Source organism: Rissa tridactyla, chromosome Z (assembly GCF_028500815.1).
Source record: "Rissa tridactyla isolate bRisTri1 chromosome Z, bRisTri1.patW.cur.20221130, whole genome shotgun sequence".
Taxonomy (NCBI): Eukaryota; Metazoa; Chordata; class Aves; order Charadriiformes; family Laridae; genus Rissa; species Rissa tridactyla.
Genome location: NC_071497.1, coordinates 18,030,380 through 18,046,538, shown reverse-complemented (window position 1 = coordinate 18,046,538; position 16,159 = coordinate 18,030,380). Strand labels below are relative to the sequence as shown.

At 40.1% G+C, this 16,159-nt stretch overlaps 1 protein-coding gene across 1 annotated transcript in view; it reads right to left on the bottom strand.

Moving 5' to 3' along the window:
* The window catches only part of LVRN (laeverin), a 40,342-nt gene that overhangs the window by 2,905 nt on the left and 21,278 nt on the right, over positions 1-16,159 (bottom strand). The window contains exons 10-18 of the mRNA XM_054186939.1: positions 15,844-16,013; positions 14,362-14,438; positions 12,111-12,250; positions 10,130-10,185; positions 8,693-8,846; positions 7,685-7,779; positions 6,872-6,979; positions 3,037-3,207; positions 782-922 (exon numbers count right to left, since the gene is read on the bottom strand). Of these exons, the coding sequence (XP_054042914.1) occupies positions 782-922; positions 3,037-3,207; positions 6,872-6,979; positions 7,685-7,779; positions 8,693-8,846; positions 10,130-10,185; positions 12,111-12,250; positions 14,362-14,438; positions 15,844-16,013 (1,112 nt within the window). The remainder of the gene's footprint in view (positions 1-781; positions 923-3,036; positions 3,208-6,871; positions 6,980-7,684; positions 7,780-8,692; positions 8,847-10,129; positions 10,186-12,110; positions 12,251-14,361; positions 14,439-15,843; positions 16,014-16,159) is intronic.

Genomic DNA, 16,159 nt, shown 5'->3' with positions numbered 1-16,159 from the left:
TTCTCATCACAACACAAAAAAGCTTTGTAAGGGAACAAGCTGGTGTGACACAAACGAGCTACAGCTTGCCTTTTCTAGCGTTAGCAATAGAGATACACATTTGAATGCTCCCAGAGGGCTGGTCTTGGTTATGCTGCCACTAATGGCTCCCGATGGACCCCCCTGCCACCAAAGGCAGCAGAAATGCACTCTGTCACAGCCCCGCTGCTTTTCACCATTGTCAAGGAGAGAGGGAGTCTTCAAACAGACATCAAAATACTTGTTTCGCTCGAGACAGGTAGCCCAAGCTCATCTGCAGCTTACCTGCATCGGTGCAGGTAGGCTGGAGATGGGTTATGACTTAAATCAGGGACTAATACTGTAGTTGGTCCTTGCAGCGCTTGTGAACCTGTATGCTCCAATCCCCCATCTCTCCATACTCTCTTTGGAAAAGAGGTTACAGTCTTACTCCAGCGTTTTATACTATGCTTGTGAAATGCTAGTGGATAAACCCATTTCTAGAGTCAGATGTTCCAGGAAATTTAACACCTAAAAGCACGGAAAGAGTCATGAACAGACTAATTTTTAAAGCATTCTGCATCTGACATGAGGTCTTCTTTGACATTAAGCCCTCATCAGGGTTGAATGCTGTGCATACTTAAGGAATTGCATCTATCATTACAAAAAGGCATCTCTGGACGGAAAGTCTACACCTGGATTTCACATCTCAAACACAAGGATAGAAGAAGAAGCCAAGGAGCCACAGAAGTAAAGGAGACCCAAATCTGGTTGCTTACCATACCTTTCACTTAAAAGTGGCCAGTTTTCCGTAACAAATTCCCAGGCTATACGGTGCCCAATATCCTTAGTCGCCACATATAAGATGATGACTGAAGTACAATTGGAAGAAAATAATGTATCGCTGAGTCCATACTGCAAGTATCTGTTAGAAAAGAAGGTAATAATTGTACCTATCACTTGCTGTTTAACAGTGATGGCCTGGAAATACCATCTAGTTTGTGGAAATTCCTGTCTCAACAAATACCAGACTGTGGAAGGTTATCCCAAAGTTATTGTCACTCTGAGCTATGCATTCAGCTTGGTTTTTGACCTTCTGTTGGTGAAATCCCCTGTTCTTGCGCACTGACTCTCCACTTCTCAGGAAAATGAGGGTGTAGCACATCAGGTGGATATATGTGCCTTTCTTATCTGTGTTACAGAAAGACCACTCCTACCAGACAATCCTCTGAAAGGGCAAACTTCTCAGTTGCTGGGAACTCACTTTGCTGTGACACAGATGGAGCGAGTGAGCTCCATCCAGTGAGCTCCAGTGAGCTAGAGAGTGAGCCTGCAGTGAGACACTCTTTATGCAAACAGGACCTGTTTATAGGGTCCCCGATACCAAGACCCTGTAACAAGGGGTCTTGGATGCTTTCATGGGGGCTAAGGCATGATTTCAGAACTATTTAAGGAAGTACCAGCCAGTGATGTCAGTGGCAGTGAGCGCATTAATATCTTGAAAAAGTAAGTTACTATTCTCTTTGTTGCCTCGGTTTATCGCCTTGCATGCTCCTGCGTTCAAGGAGCACTGGTAAAGAATTATCTTCTCATAGGGTCTTGCAGGCAGGTGCTTTATGGGTAGAGTAAATGAGTTGGCTTTCTCCCATTTGCATGCCATGACCATGCTTAACAGAATGGAAAAGAATATACTGAGAGCCAGGAAAAGCTCCTCACCCCAAAAGACTTTCAGGGTGGCATTTAGAAAAATAGATCGGCTTATCAACTACTAAGGCACAGGGAGGAAGAAGGTCATCACAGCTCCCTGAGCTTGCCAGGGATCGTTGCTGGCCTGTGCTAATGACAAAGTCAATAAAGGACCATAACTTAGGTGCAAAATCAACATAGCTGATTGGACATATCTTCACAACCCATCTTGCCTTCTTCTCAGGCATATTTGTTCTGTCTTCTCAAATGACTGCCATCACAAGAGCAGGAGGCTGGCAGGAGAAACATCTCTGCTACTTTCAGAGCTTTAGACCCATTGAGTTTACGCCAATTCTTGGATGATCATTCTTTAGGCCATCACAGGCAAATTTCTGTCCTTTGACAAATTCATTAGGCAACGTGGACATGACGGATTAAGAGAATTCAGCTTCAACATCTTTTTACTGATAAAGTGAAAAGATTTTATGTGGATGGCAGTAAAAGACAATAAATATAGTACTCCAAACTGTGTTCAGGAAGCATTTGGACAACACTCTTAGATACATGGCTTAACTTTTAGGTTGCCCCACATGGAGTCAGGAGTTAGACTCGATGATCTTCATGGATCCCTTCCAACTCAGGATATGCTATGATTCTGTGAAGCTGGGAATTTTAAAAAAATTACTTTTCAGTGTGAGTGTGCACTTCAAATGGTGAACAGCTTGCTAGTAACTCAATTTTAATTTTTGCCCTTAACCTGGGTGATTTGGCTTCCACACAGAGGCTAAATAGACTGACACTTTAGTTTGGAAGCAAAATAAGAAGGGGAGAATGAATATGGGAAAATTACATAAAATCATAAATATAAGGGGAAAATGTCAGCGCAAATTATGGTAACTACGGTTTCTTACAGTGCAGAGAGTAAGGGCAGCTAATGGGTTCCAAGTTAAAAAACAACACGAAAACAGGTTTAAAACAAACCAAAATTGTTTTCAGTCAATATGCAATGTGTTGTGATAGTCTGCTATAAAGTCTGAAGTATAATTTTAGTTAGAAAAGGTCACTAGATATACTAACAGAAGACAGGCCCAGTGTTAGACACGAGAGGCTGGTTACCAGCTCAGGAAATCCCTTTCCAGTTATTACCATCTGATTGTTATACCAGCAGAAGGATCATTTGTGATTGCCTTTTTATCGTACTTTCTCTGTTAGAAAACTTTTAAAATTCTTCCAGTGGTCTATAAGACACATGCTTCTGGGGCAGGCTAACCTCTAGCAGGTTTGCACAGTGCAGAATTTGTGTTCTTGTGATATACTTCTACATACAGAAAGATATACTTTGATCAAGGTCACCTGTAAAGTAACCATGACTCTTTAGCACAGCTCATGGCAGAGAGCAGGATGTCTTTATCTTCCTTTGTGGAGTCGGTATGGTTATACATTTCCCATGCAAAATTCCATTCTTTTTCACCTCCCCCTGCAACACCATAGCAGCAGACCGTTCTTCTAATCAAAAAGGGAATTCTGCAAAGCAATATATGATTAAAAGTCAAAACCAGCAGTTAACGCATAACTGAAAATGAATGTTTATTTACAGTTAAAAGATGCACAAGAAAGGAAATATAAAACAGCAATCTAAATAAAGCTAGGAAATTTGAGGGTTTATTCATGATTTAAACATTTAAAAAGCATGCAGTTTAAAGGAAAACCCAAAATAAATTTTAAAACCTTTGAGTCAAGCTATTTTGCGTATATACAGTGTCAATGACACTTTTTCACATCACAGATTAAGACATAGATCAGACCATTAAAGAGGGTACAGATGCATATAAACATCACCCCAGACAAGTCTTTTCAAAGTTTCCTGAGTGAATGCATCCAGCAGGGAGAGCCACGTGCATCACAAATGGAAACAGAAGCAACATTTCTCCATGCAACACTCAGCCTCCTATAACTCCCCCCCACCCCAGGGGACAATCCTCAACATGGCAATGAATTTCATAACAGAAATTAAATGACGACATTATCAGTGTAATACTCTACTTCATGTGCAAAGGCTGGACAGAAATTTTCTCCTGTGGCAATGATGTGACCCTGACAATAAGACATTCTCAACCCTTTCCAGTGATAGCAAAGTATTCCACTATATAGACTATCTGAAAACAGTTTACATTAGTGGTATTCTGGACTAACTTTCTGTAGGAGAATGGGTACCATTGCTACACATGAAACGCTGAACATCCCGATGACATACTGTTAATCTGCTTAGCATTACCAAAGACCAAGATTGTAAGTAGAAGTGTAAACACTATCTTCCATTAGATCAGGACATAGACTGGGAAAACCAGACAAGTTTCTGGTCACAAAAGCTGTTCTTCAGTCCCAAAAACAGAAGCAGATAATTAAAATTTAAATATAAATTGAGGAAAATTTCCTCAAAATTTCACTAGACCATCCTAGAGAAAATGGCGACAATACCAGCAGGAAAAGACAAAACATTAGTCAGAAAAAAGGCTATATGACAGCAATCTTCAAAGCAAAAGGTAGAGAAAAGTTGTTTATAAACTTTGGAAACTAAGTGGGAGTGACGGAAATAGTTGGGTGTTCTGAATGGCAGACACCACTTGTTAAGAAGAAAGATGCGGGGATTTTGATACTCCCATTGTGGGTGGGGAATTTCACTGGCCTAATAACAGAAAGTATGGGCACATTTTATGTTTACTGCAAAGAATAATTTGGATTCATTTACCTGGATGTGTGCTGGAACATAGGGGATTTGCCACAGGGAATGATGCTTACTGAGATTGAGTGGTTATGTCAAGGCAAAGAACAGTCCTGCAAGGAATCCTTTCATGACAGATCTTATCTGAGTTACAGCGTCTAGTCATTTGCTTAACAATCATTTCATAACATTGCAGAAAGAGGCCACGGTAGGGTGATAACAGGGTAAAGCTGCTTTGGCTAAAATACAGCTATTTATTTTGCTAGTGCAGCTAGCAATAGTTTCAAGAAGACGTTGGTTACTGAGTGTGGAGTTGTTGTGGGTGAAGAGCAAAGAGACAAGCTCTGTGTATCATTTGGCTGCAGCCTACTCTGGGACATCTAGGGTGGTCCTGAAGTGGTTTATGTTATATAGTTCACAGAGGAAGTCCACTGTGGTCCAGAGGGACTTTGGAGCTTGAGGTTCTATGAGATGAGGGGTGGGTCTTACTAATCTTGATATTTTGTTCTGGGAGTGGTTGTGTGGTTTGATATTGTAGTCCTGCCAGGATTCTCCCATTTCTGGATCTCGGGGAAGATGCAAAAAGCTGCTGGGAAGGAGGGTGGATTATTTTACGTCGCTTTCCTGGAACCAATGCAGAAGTGACATAGTGATTTCTTAACTTTTGGGGGCAACAGGAGTATATGGTTACCTTCAGTAAATAACTAAAACATACAGCAACATTGTCCCTCCCTCTAGACTAATTTTCTTCTTTCAAAAGAAGACAAGCCAGTAACAGCACCACAGAGAATACATTAATTTAGCTCTCTATCTCCACTTCGCTCCTAGAAGCAAAAACAGAGTAAAACTGAGAATCACAGCTCTTGGCTTGTTATCTCACGGAACAGATAAAAATCCACCATATCAAGTGCAGTTAAGTTCTGCCAGGAACTGTTTGGAAACATTCAGAGGAAAGCTGATCACGTTATTACTCCCTTCCACAGATGTGAGAATCCTGCTGGGTTCCACCTGCAGCAGAACAGCTATAGTGTGCTGCTATGAATTTTGCTCTCAGAATGGAGAACATAAAGGGATCATCTGTCTGTGAAGTCTGAGCCAAAATTTTATTGTGCCCTTTTCGTTTTCTATCCAGCAGATGAAAAGCCTCGTCTTTAACTGAACAGGAACTGTGATCTCTCATTTGAAACCTAAGAAGTGTCCTATCTCCTATGGGTTTTTTTCCATAAAACATGATGATTTTTTTCATTTAATAAAATTAATAGTTTTTTCCACACTTTTAGCCACGGGAAGTGTGAGGCTGGAGAGTCCCATTGAACTCATCTCAGTGCCAGGAAGGACAACGAAATCAATCTTCTCCATCTAATTTCACAGACTTTTCAGCTCTTCGACTCATATAAGTTACATAGTATTCCACCAGGAAAAAAAAATATTTCAAATATTGATAGGGGAAGATAGGCGACTGTTTTGAAAACAGCCTCAGGATTCAGCATAGCATTGTTGCTTTTAGTGTGGGTTAGTAAGAATGTTCTCTCTGGAACATAACAGAATGTATTGAGGCTATTTAAACTTTACAGTTTAACTGCAAAGCACAATTTGCTTTTTATGAGGATGATCACTATGAAGCTATTTAAAAAAACCCACAAACATAAAAGTGCAAGTTCAGTTTACTTTGTCAACTACATATATCAACAAAGATACAAGTAACAATAAAATATTTATTACAACTAAGACAAATAATAAAAAAAAAGTTTAAATATTCACTCACCAGTGCCAATACTATTTGGCTATTGCATAGAAAAACATCAAAAGAAAGAAGGAGGAAAAAAGAATAAGAAGTTCAACACATCATAAATTGTCTTTAACAACGCAATACTCAAATACAGAAAGTCTGATCCTGGTAGAGCCTAGACTCCATCCTCACAGACCAGGAACCTGACCACTGGGATCCTGTATCAGCATACGAACTGACAGCTGTTCCCTGCACCTCGTTACCTGATTACAGAACATGCAAGGCAATCCGATGGGCTCACCATGGGCAGATGCCTGTACCACACAAACATCACTTCACTCAGTATTGCTAAAAGCAGCTTAGAAACAGAGTTGGTGTACACGATAACCCTAAGGCTGTACTGAAGCAAAGGGACTGGAAAATATGGGATATGAGCCCTAATCTGAGGTCCACCTGTTATGCGGCTAAACAGATATTAGTTTTCATGGCAAAAATCTGCGTCTGCCAGGCTGTAAAGTCTATGTAAAAAGCAATAATTATGAAATCATTATAAAGTTGGGATTTGGGGACGAGGAAGGGGTTAGGGGGGCACAGTTAGGCTTCAATTCTGTCATTCTGTTGAGAAAGCAGAGCAGTGTACAGGAGCATTTCTCATTCTGCCTCCCCCGTGTAAAAGCCCTTCAACTTTCCACCTCACTTACACATGCACACCTCTAAGAGCACATTATCATTCTTACTTGTACTCGGGGTGGTCCATCCACTTAGCATACAGTTCAGATGACAGGTCCAAACAGTCTTGGAGGCCCAGCCAGCACGCTGTTGCAAAAAGTTTCTCCAAATACACTCTTGAAGGGAAGCCAAAACAGCAAGAATAAAAGATACGTATTCCACATTTGGACTAATGGAACTGTGCTCAACCAGCACAGTTTCAGCACATCATACTGTTAACTCAGGAGAACCTCTGCTAGAAACAGTTGAAGTTTAATTTAAAAGAAGAACCCAAAACCTACCCATAGTGGGTTCCTGACATCAATATTCATGGACATTAGTGAGGCTGCCAACAAACTATATTTTTTCTTAGTTTGTTGCGGGGTTTATATCCCTCTTTGTAATTTTAAAAGACTAGTTGCATCTACTTCAAATCGCTCTGACATTCAACACTGGCTACAGTGGCGTTTATTTTAAAGTTGTAGGGACTGATCCATAAATCACATCTGAAGTTCATTGCTGTCAGTTTTCCCCCAACTTCCATCAGCCCATTGAGCCTGTTCCCCAATAAACAAAAGCTACCACTAAGCTCATTAAACTACCATCTTTTATGCTCACTAAATAGAATTAAGATATCCCAAACTATCCTGGTAGTGCGGTTTCATTGAAAGTGTCATCTTAAGTAACGCACACTTTTAGGACAGTAAAAATAACAATTCAGTTACATTCAAACTAATTAGAGCATTTTTCCTGTATCTTGTATTTAAATTTATAGAGGCAAACTGCAGCGTATCACATCAAATCAAATCAGAACAAACTTTTGAGAAAAGCAGAATACTTACTGAGCAAAATAATCATCTTCCAAAGCATCAATGTTTTGACGAATAAAACCTGCATAATAATGGTATATTGGCAACATTCTCTTTAAAAGGTATTTCTTTTAAAAGAAGGGAAAGAAAAATTACTTTAATTTAGATGCAAGTTTTTATTTTACTGTATTTTTCTTTACTTGCTCAGATTTTTCCTAAATATTTACCACTATTAATTTCTTGACAACACAGCACATTAAAATAAAGTATATAAATTTGGTTTAAAATTCAATACACCTGTACCTTCATTTAAACTGGCAAGTTAGCATTTCACATCACTTTGAACTCATTGCGAAAGAAAACAAATGCTCGTTCTCAGACAAAAAGACAGAAAAAGAACTTCTCAATAGAAAAGACGTTGTTCTGCCATATTTTAAATATACCTTTACTTTTAGAACTTAATAGAACTACTATTGTGGGATTGTATTTTAAACAAAAGTGAAATCTTCTTCAAATAGAAGTCAAGGAAATAAATAAGTATCATCTCAGGTAGCTCAAATATGGGAGCAAATCATCTCATTTAGTATCCAGACCCAATTCCTTCTTTCTCTCCATGAAGACGAACTGAAGACAACACAAACCACAGAGTACATACATACTATATGCCCTTTACACACAGCAGCGTTACTCCCATTACTTACTACTGACTATTTACTACTGACTGATAGCTGTATTTTCCAGATCCTCAGTTTTACAAAAACCTAGGATGAAGTTTAATATCACGTAGGTGAACATACTTCTGCTTTACAATAAGAATTGCTTGAGATTCAATTATATTTATCATTGAAGATGTAGCAATAAGTACCTCCTCCTATTAAAAAACAATAAGGTTGACAAAATCATGCAAAGGGAAAAACATGCAAAAGGAACAACGACCCATCATAGTCGTTGTTACATTTTTGAGACTTTAAAAAGCATTCATTTTAGTCTCATTTATTTGAATGGTCTAGCATCTTTGCTAACTAACAAAAAAGGTGATACCTTTAGAAGTGGATATACTTCATAGTTCTTCAGAGTACCTTCCAAATTCTCGGGTACTAGGTTTAACAATACCGCATTCCATATGAAGAGTTCATCTTCTCTGGCAAGGTACTTTGTTAGTTCAAGAGCTGTTTCAATCTGCATGTAGCCAAACCTATTTGAAAATAAAAACACCCTCATACTCGAGCATACCTATTCACATTAATTACCTACCATGAATATCTTTTTATTTATGAAACTGACAATAAAACATCAGGATACTGCATGGAGAGGGACCTAGAAAAGCCGTTGGAAAAATAAAATAAATATAAAACAACGGTGCTTTTAAGATCTGAACTCTCAAAACATTTATTGCAGAGCACAGAGCCACTATGAAAGCGATAAGACAATCACGTCAGTACGCAGACTGTATTCTGCTTGTGTCTGCAGGATACAGTACAGGCACCTTTACAGCATGTGTCAGTCTCACTAGAACAAATGAAGGAAAAGAGCACTGTTTGAAGTTATAATACATTTTTATTGCTAAACAACATATTTTCATTACAGGTTCTTTTGTGGAATACACATTTTTGTAAAAAATCAAACAATTCACATGCACACTATTTGTGGAATTAACAACTTCAGCATGGCATTTTGGTGCCTCAGTGTGGAATTAGCACAGAATTAGGTTTTTTCCCAGTAAAATTCCAATTCCAAAGCCCCTCGCCTCCAGAACAGAAACATTTCTACTGTATTTACAGAGGACCACAGTTCTGAACTTCGCAGTTAGAGTCCTTATTAAATAGGAGTTTTGAGCTCTCTTATGAGAAAGGACATTTGTATGAGAAGGGGAATGGGAATTTTTACTTCTTCCTCTCAGAGCGACCTCCAGGGGGCCTGAGGGGAGGCACTATGCTTTGGCCACCCCCTCCCCGAGCTCCCACATCATGGGTGTCTGATGCGTTTGGGATCTCTGGTACCTTTGAGGCACAGACATATTTATTGCTTCTTCAGCTCCCCACAGGACTGCTGACCTCTCTAGCACCACAAGCGCGAACAACCAAGTCATCCTTCAGCGAGGGAAGTAAAAGAGGTGTTAAGAGTGAAGCAGGACAGTGTAGCTGAGCCAGCCCAGAATAAATTAAGGAAAATTCAGAATGTTCGTTCAGAATCGTTTTTTCTGTTACAACAAATATAGGTTAGTCCCTAAAAAAACTCATAACAATGCCATTATTTAAAATATTTCCTAAGAGTTGGAACAAAAGTTAAAAGAAATTTCGAAAGAAATCACTCAGCACTGACAGAATAATGGATTAAATACTTCTCCACCATTTTTTTCCAAACATCTGTTGTTCTTACAAGGCACATATGGGTAGGAATGAATGAAGCAGAATTAGCAATGTTGAATGCAATAATGTAGTTTAATAATTTTCTATGACGTATTCAAAACATACTTACTGTGTTAATGCAAAAGCATCGTCTATCAGCTGGCACCTGCTGACAGCGGGAATAGCCTGCAGAAAGCATTCATGTGGCGTTAATAGATCTAAACATGTCATTAAGACTTTAAAAAAGCTATACTGTGTTTCAGAAGGATAAGACAAGTCTTTAACACTTTTTCTAAGCCAAAATCTTCTATGGAACATCATAATGTTCTGTTCATCATCATTTCATCCTGGAGGAGAGAAGGCTCCAGGGAGACCTTATAGCCCCTTCCAGTACCTGAAGGGGGCCTACAGGAAAGCTGGGGAGGGGCTGTTTGCAAGAGCCTGTAGCGATAGGACGAGGGGCAATGGTTTTAAACTAGAGCTGGGTAGGTTTAGATGAGCCATTAGGAAGAAGTTCTTTACACTGAGGGTGGTGAGACACTGGCACAGGTTGCCCAGAGAGGTGGTGGAGGCCCCATCCCTGGAGACATTCAAGGCCAGGCTTGATGAGGCTCTGAGCAACCTGGTCTAGTTGAAGATGTCCCTGCTGACTGCAGGGGGGTTGGACGAGATGACCTTTAAAGGTCCCTTCCAACCCAGCACATTCTATGACTCTATGATAAAATGGATCCTGCATTTTAAGCTGAAGTTATGTGCTTTTAGGAATGTTTATATAGATAAATATATAAATTTACAGCTACATAATATATTTAGACATATAAATAAACAGCTACAGTACATTAAGCACGGAATTTCAAGACCCCTTTTATTTGCATGCCATAATGAAAATTAAAATACGGAAATGCTACATTTCCTAAAAATATCCTAGTATATATCATTTTGGTACATTTTTTCCTTTTGAGGCTTCAGTTCAGAGTACGTGCTCAGATTAGTCAGGAGCAGAGTCCCTGGCACGATCATAAATTAAGTAAGCGAGGCAGAGCCGTGGAAGCCCTGCCTACAGCTGGTGCTCTCGCAAGCACTGCTGGTCCCTCCTTGTCTCCTCCCTGTTTCCATGCCCCTTCGGCTCGGCCGCTGCTTGAGCGAACCTTCCCACTGACCAGTGCCAAAAAGTCAGCTGCCCAAGTCAGCACAGACCTTATTTCCTGCTGACTAAGATTTGCTGTGAAAGAAAAAAACCCTAGAAGAAAGGAAACCAGTGTGCTGTAGAAAGGTTTAGCCACACCACATGCCCTGATCAGCCAACCTCATGTCTAGACCTTCTGGAGAAGTCATCTGACTGCACTGATTACTATTATGCCGAAAGCTTAAGCTTTCTCACCGTTGTTACTAAAAGCAATGATCTGACATTACTACTGCAGCCTTTGTCTCACTCTAGGGTTAAACAACGTGAAGTACCACGCAACCCACATGTACAGGCTGTTCCATACTGCTGTCACCTTCAGCCCAAGCTGTGGCAGTGCGGTGGGTTGAAGTCTACTCTGAGTTGCAGTGGTTACAGAGGACTGAAAGAGCCCAAGTAGAACTGATTGGAACTTCTAAGAAAAATCTCCACCAAAAAAACCCAAACCAACCAACCAAAAAAACCAAGTCAGATGATTTTTTTTTTATTTTTTTGGAAATTTCACTGGCAGAAATATTGTGGTTTGAGGAAATGTGGAAAGAAAAAGCTTTCTCACAGCTATCCTTCACCATGGTTACGGAACAGTAGATACAGTAGATAAAGCTCAGTCACACATCCATAACGATAACTCTTTGAGCCAAATTTAAGAGACTGGAGGAACGATAAGCTGTTAAGACAACTTTGAAGACAGCATGCCATCTCATGTAAAGTCATTTTTCATGCTTATGTGAAACTATGTGGGACTGTTCCTCTTCCACTATGGAAAGCTGCCAGTGACTTTAGCGGTGCAACAGGGGATCATTTCTTCTTATGTGATACATGAGTTTCTCATTATTCCAGATTTTCATCAATGGGATTACTGGTAAGAACTGCAAGAAGGAAAACCTGGGAAAAGTCTATAAGCTTAAGAAAACAAATATGATCTTACCTTTGGATCATTTTCAAGCAAGCGTGCTAATCTTTTTAAGTTTAATTGATCATAGTTCACTCTGTAGTATCCAGTTAAATTTACATTCAGCAGGATCCAGTCGTATTCTGACTCTGATACTTGCATTTCAGGAAATACGTCTGTAAAGTGACATTAAAATGTATCGGTTTATTTTCCGTGCACTGCTAAATCCTCATGCACTTATAAACACTGGACTTGGTGCCTCTCTGTTTAAGGTTCTCAGTTTGAGGCCGGACTCAAAGAGAATTCCCCAAAAGCGTGGTGCATTTGTGATCTCTGCTCTGCGCAGCAGCAGAATGTCAACAAGCAACTGACCCCTCCGGTACTGAGCGCCTTCAGATGGCAAAGGGGAGGCTGAAGACCCACTTTGCTCCTACCCTTTAGCTCACAGGCAGCCGGGAGAGTTCAGAAAGGCTACCCCAGAATAAACAGCCTGGGTGAAGAGCAATACCCCTCACATACCTGCTGCAGGGCATGCACCCCCAGCACATCTGCTGCTCCCAGCGCTGCTCCAACACACAATGCTCAGGACCTCACGGAAGAACTGAACTGACCACCTACCAGTATTCACATTAATGGAGATCAAGGAAAGCAAAACAGCTAAGTTTATGCAAGAGACAAGTAATAAAAAAATTTTATTTTAAATAAAATAGTCCTGTAGTCTTTTTGAGTTACGTCACTCGCTAAAGGCCTCCTCCTGCAGTCCCATTTCATCTCACCTACTTTATGTGTGCTTGTCTGATTACTTGCTCCTGGTAGCCTACATCTGAAGGAGCCGCTGCAGCCTGCCTCATCAGAAACGGATTCAAATGCTGCTTTAACTGGCTACAATCATCCTGATTTAAGACGGCAAACTCTCTTGAGACAATAAATCAATATCGGTAAGCAGTCTAGACCCAGCACTGCTTTACTCCCAATAGAAGACTGAGACTTCAGTGTGTTTTGACAGAGCAAGTGCTACAGGATTCATCCTCAGTCACCAAGTTAAATGAGATGGAAAAGCGGCACATGACAGATACTGGCTTACCTATTTAAAAACAGCTAGTGGGTGTCTAGAATATGCCACTAGCAGTACTTCCCCTGTAATGGCGTATTGGTTCAATGCTCTGCTAATCATCAAGGGCACTTTTAGATCCAGCTAAAATAGCAAAACTATGCTCCTCCACTCCCCAGGCTGAGTGAAACATCTTCTGCCATAACAGCCCCATCCTCCCTCCCAGTGCGTCCTTTTCCGCTGTGCAGACATCTCACCCAGGGACAGTGACCAACACAATTGTATGGGCAGGAGCTACGTATGTGGACATGGCCTGAGGAGCCCTACACCAACAGGACAGGCTTTTAACACTGCGCAGTGCAGCGCGGGATGGACACGCTTGGCTGCTGGTAGCAGCCCAGCTTGGACCTTGGAGTTTAATTTAACTGGTTTAGAAGCAAGGTAAGTTAAGTCCTGCAGACCTCTTTGCAGCAAAAATACACATATGTGAAATTACTTTTGAGACGTTTCCTCTTTATGGATTGTTATGCGACTGCAGCAACTATTCCAAAATTCAAGTTAAAACTGTTTTTTGTACCAAATCCCTCATTTTCATTTACCAAAACCGTTCTGATGAATACCTCTGAATAACAACGTAACAGTTCTCCACTAGAAGCCATTTCAGTATCACAGGAACAAAATGGTATCTGAATTTAAAATTACCCTTAACATTTCTGCCTTTGTAAGAAACCATTTGGTTTATTTATGCATCAAAAAGTCAAAAATAAAATTATTGTTTTTTAATCTTAAAATGTGAATGCAAGTTCCTTGACTGAATACCGTCTGGTAAGCTTGATACATGGCTTTCAAACACAAGTGGAATGTGTTTTAAAGATTGAATTTCTACTTTATCATAGTCCCTTCAGGCAGATGCAACCTGATGAGTTTTTCTGATAACTTCTGTAGCTTTTAAGTCACATGATGGCTGAGGAAACGGCATTGGTATCACTTCAATAATGCAAGCTAAGCACACGACACTAGTCCTTACAAGCAAGTACTGCCTAACAATTCTTTTCTGCAAATTTTCTAATTTTTCACCTTAGCAATCACTGGTTTATTTAACTTTAAAGCATTCAGAGGAATAAACATCAACTGTTTGCTTATTTACTTGTCCATATACTGTGAAACAATCACTCAAGCTGTCTTATTGCCTGAAAAAGAGAGAAAATAGCATGTGTGAACAAATACATTACTTACTGCTGCTTTTATCTAGCCATATTAAGGGCTGTGATGATCCATTTCTCATCCAAGAAACAGGAATAATCCATGTGTTACTTAACAAAGCAAAACAAAACAGATTAATTCTTATGTTAAACAAAAACCCCTCTCAGATGATGCTAAACTATATTGCAGATGAGTTTCTTCTTACAAGAGACTCCATCTACCTTCTCTCCTCTCTGATGCACAAAAGCTCATGAGATCGTGGTACTTACCCTGAATCAGCACTTCGGTTCATCAAAGATAAGGGAGTTTTAGCATGGCTTTAAATAGGCACTCATATCGAGAACATTGTTCAATGCTAGGTATTTGAATACCACTGTATCTCTGTGCTCTGGCTTTCCTTCTTCAGGCAATAATTTTATTCTCCTCACTTACTACACTTCACCCTATTCCTGGAGAATGTACAGCTCCTTTTCAGAAGGCTATTTAGTAAAAAAGGCCCCAGGCAAGCAATACAACTGTAATTTCCTTTCTAAGGGAATGTAAAACTCCAAGGGAAAACAGATGAAAGCTTCAAAACCCTGAAAAATTCTGTAATACACGTCCTGGATTTTCTTACATTCACATGGTGTTGCCTCTCGCTAACTACAGTAAAAGATTTAACATTTGTAACTTGGAACTCCTTATCTGAGCTTACCAAAAATGCTGAATGTACTACTGCTCTGCAATCCCTGGAGCTTTGGAGCAAAGGGAACTCTGTGGTTCTCGTCAAAATTTCTTTTGGCTGTGTGTATGACCAACAGTAGCACCCAGGCAAAGAATGCTTTGGGTCTTGCTCTCCTTTATACTGTTCCCCTGCATGAGAACTCATCTCATGGGCCCTGACCATGCAACCCAATGCTCATGACAGCTGCTGAAAGTTCAAACTCTAGCCACGAGTTTCCAAAGTGGGTGACCAAAGGCAGGTCCTTCCATCACCGTTTTTAGTCACCTAAATAAGCAGCACAGCTTTCAAAAGAACCAGGCACACGGCAATGTTCGCTGACAGGAACTTTGGAGCTGTGTGTCAGGTACTCAGTGCTTTCTGAGAAAGGGCTCATTTATGTAAGTACTTAAATGCAACCCCTTTATCCTTGCCAAGCCGAAGAGACTGGGAACATGTGCACTGGAGAGAAGCTACAGCAGGGTTCACCCAGGTCCCTAGTCCATACAACCGAGGGATGAGGAAAGAAGAAAATGCCAGCAAAACTCCTGCAACCTATTCATGGCCTGTGTCTGTCCTTAGGAAGCTGTTACGTGGCTGGAAAAGTCACTACTCCAGAGGAAAGCAACCTTTTGGCAAAACAAATAGCTTGCAGAACTATTGCAAACTCCAGTCTCAAGCAGGTTTTACTTGACAGCTCATGACAAGAAAAAACATAAAAGTTAAAAAATCAGATAGTCAACACATGTCCTAACTGAAGAGTTTCCTGCAAAAAATAGGGTAAAAACCACAATAAAAATACAAGGTAAACATACTTGTAAGAATCAGTATTGTTTTCATTCTTTTTATTAAAAAATTGCTCCTGACTGATTGTGCCAGTCGTTAGATTTAATGTTAAAACTGGGAACCCATTTTGGCATGTCCAGGAATCCATTATTTGTTTTACAGATGCTGGCAACTGAACTTCATCCTGTGCATCTACAACCTGCAAGAGAAACAGGAATTAGAAATAGTAATGATAAATTGCTTACTGACAGGCCTTCAGCAACACTCTAGGGGTTAGTCTAACGTATTAGAGAAAATATAACTGCAGTTTGATGGTCTTTGATTTATGCAAAAAATCAATGTACC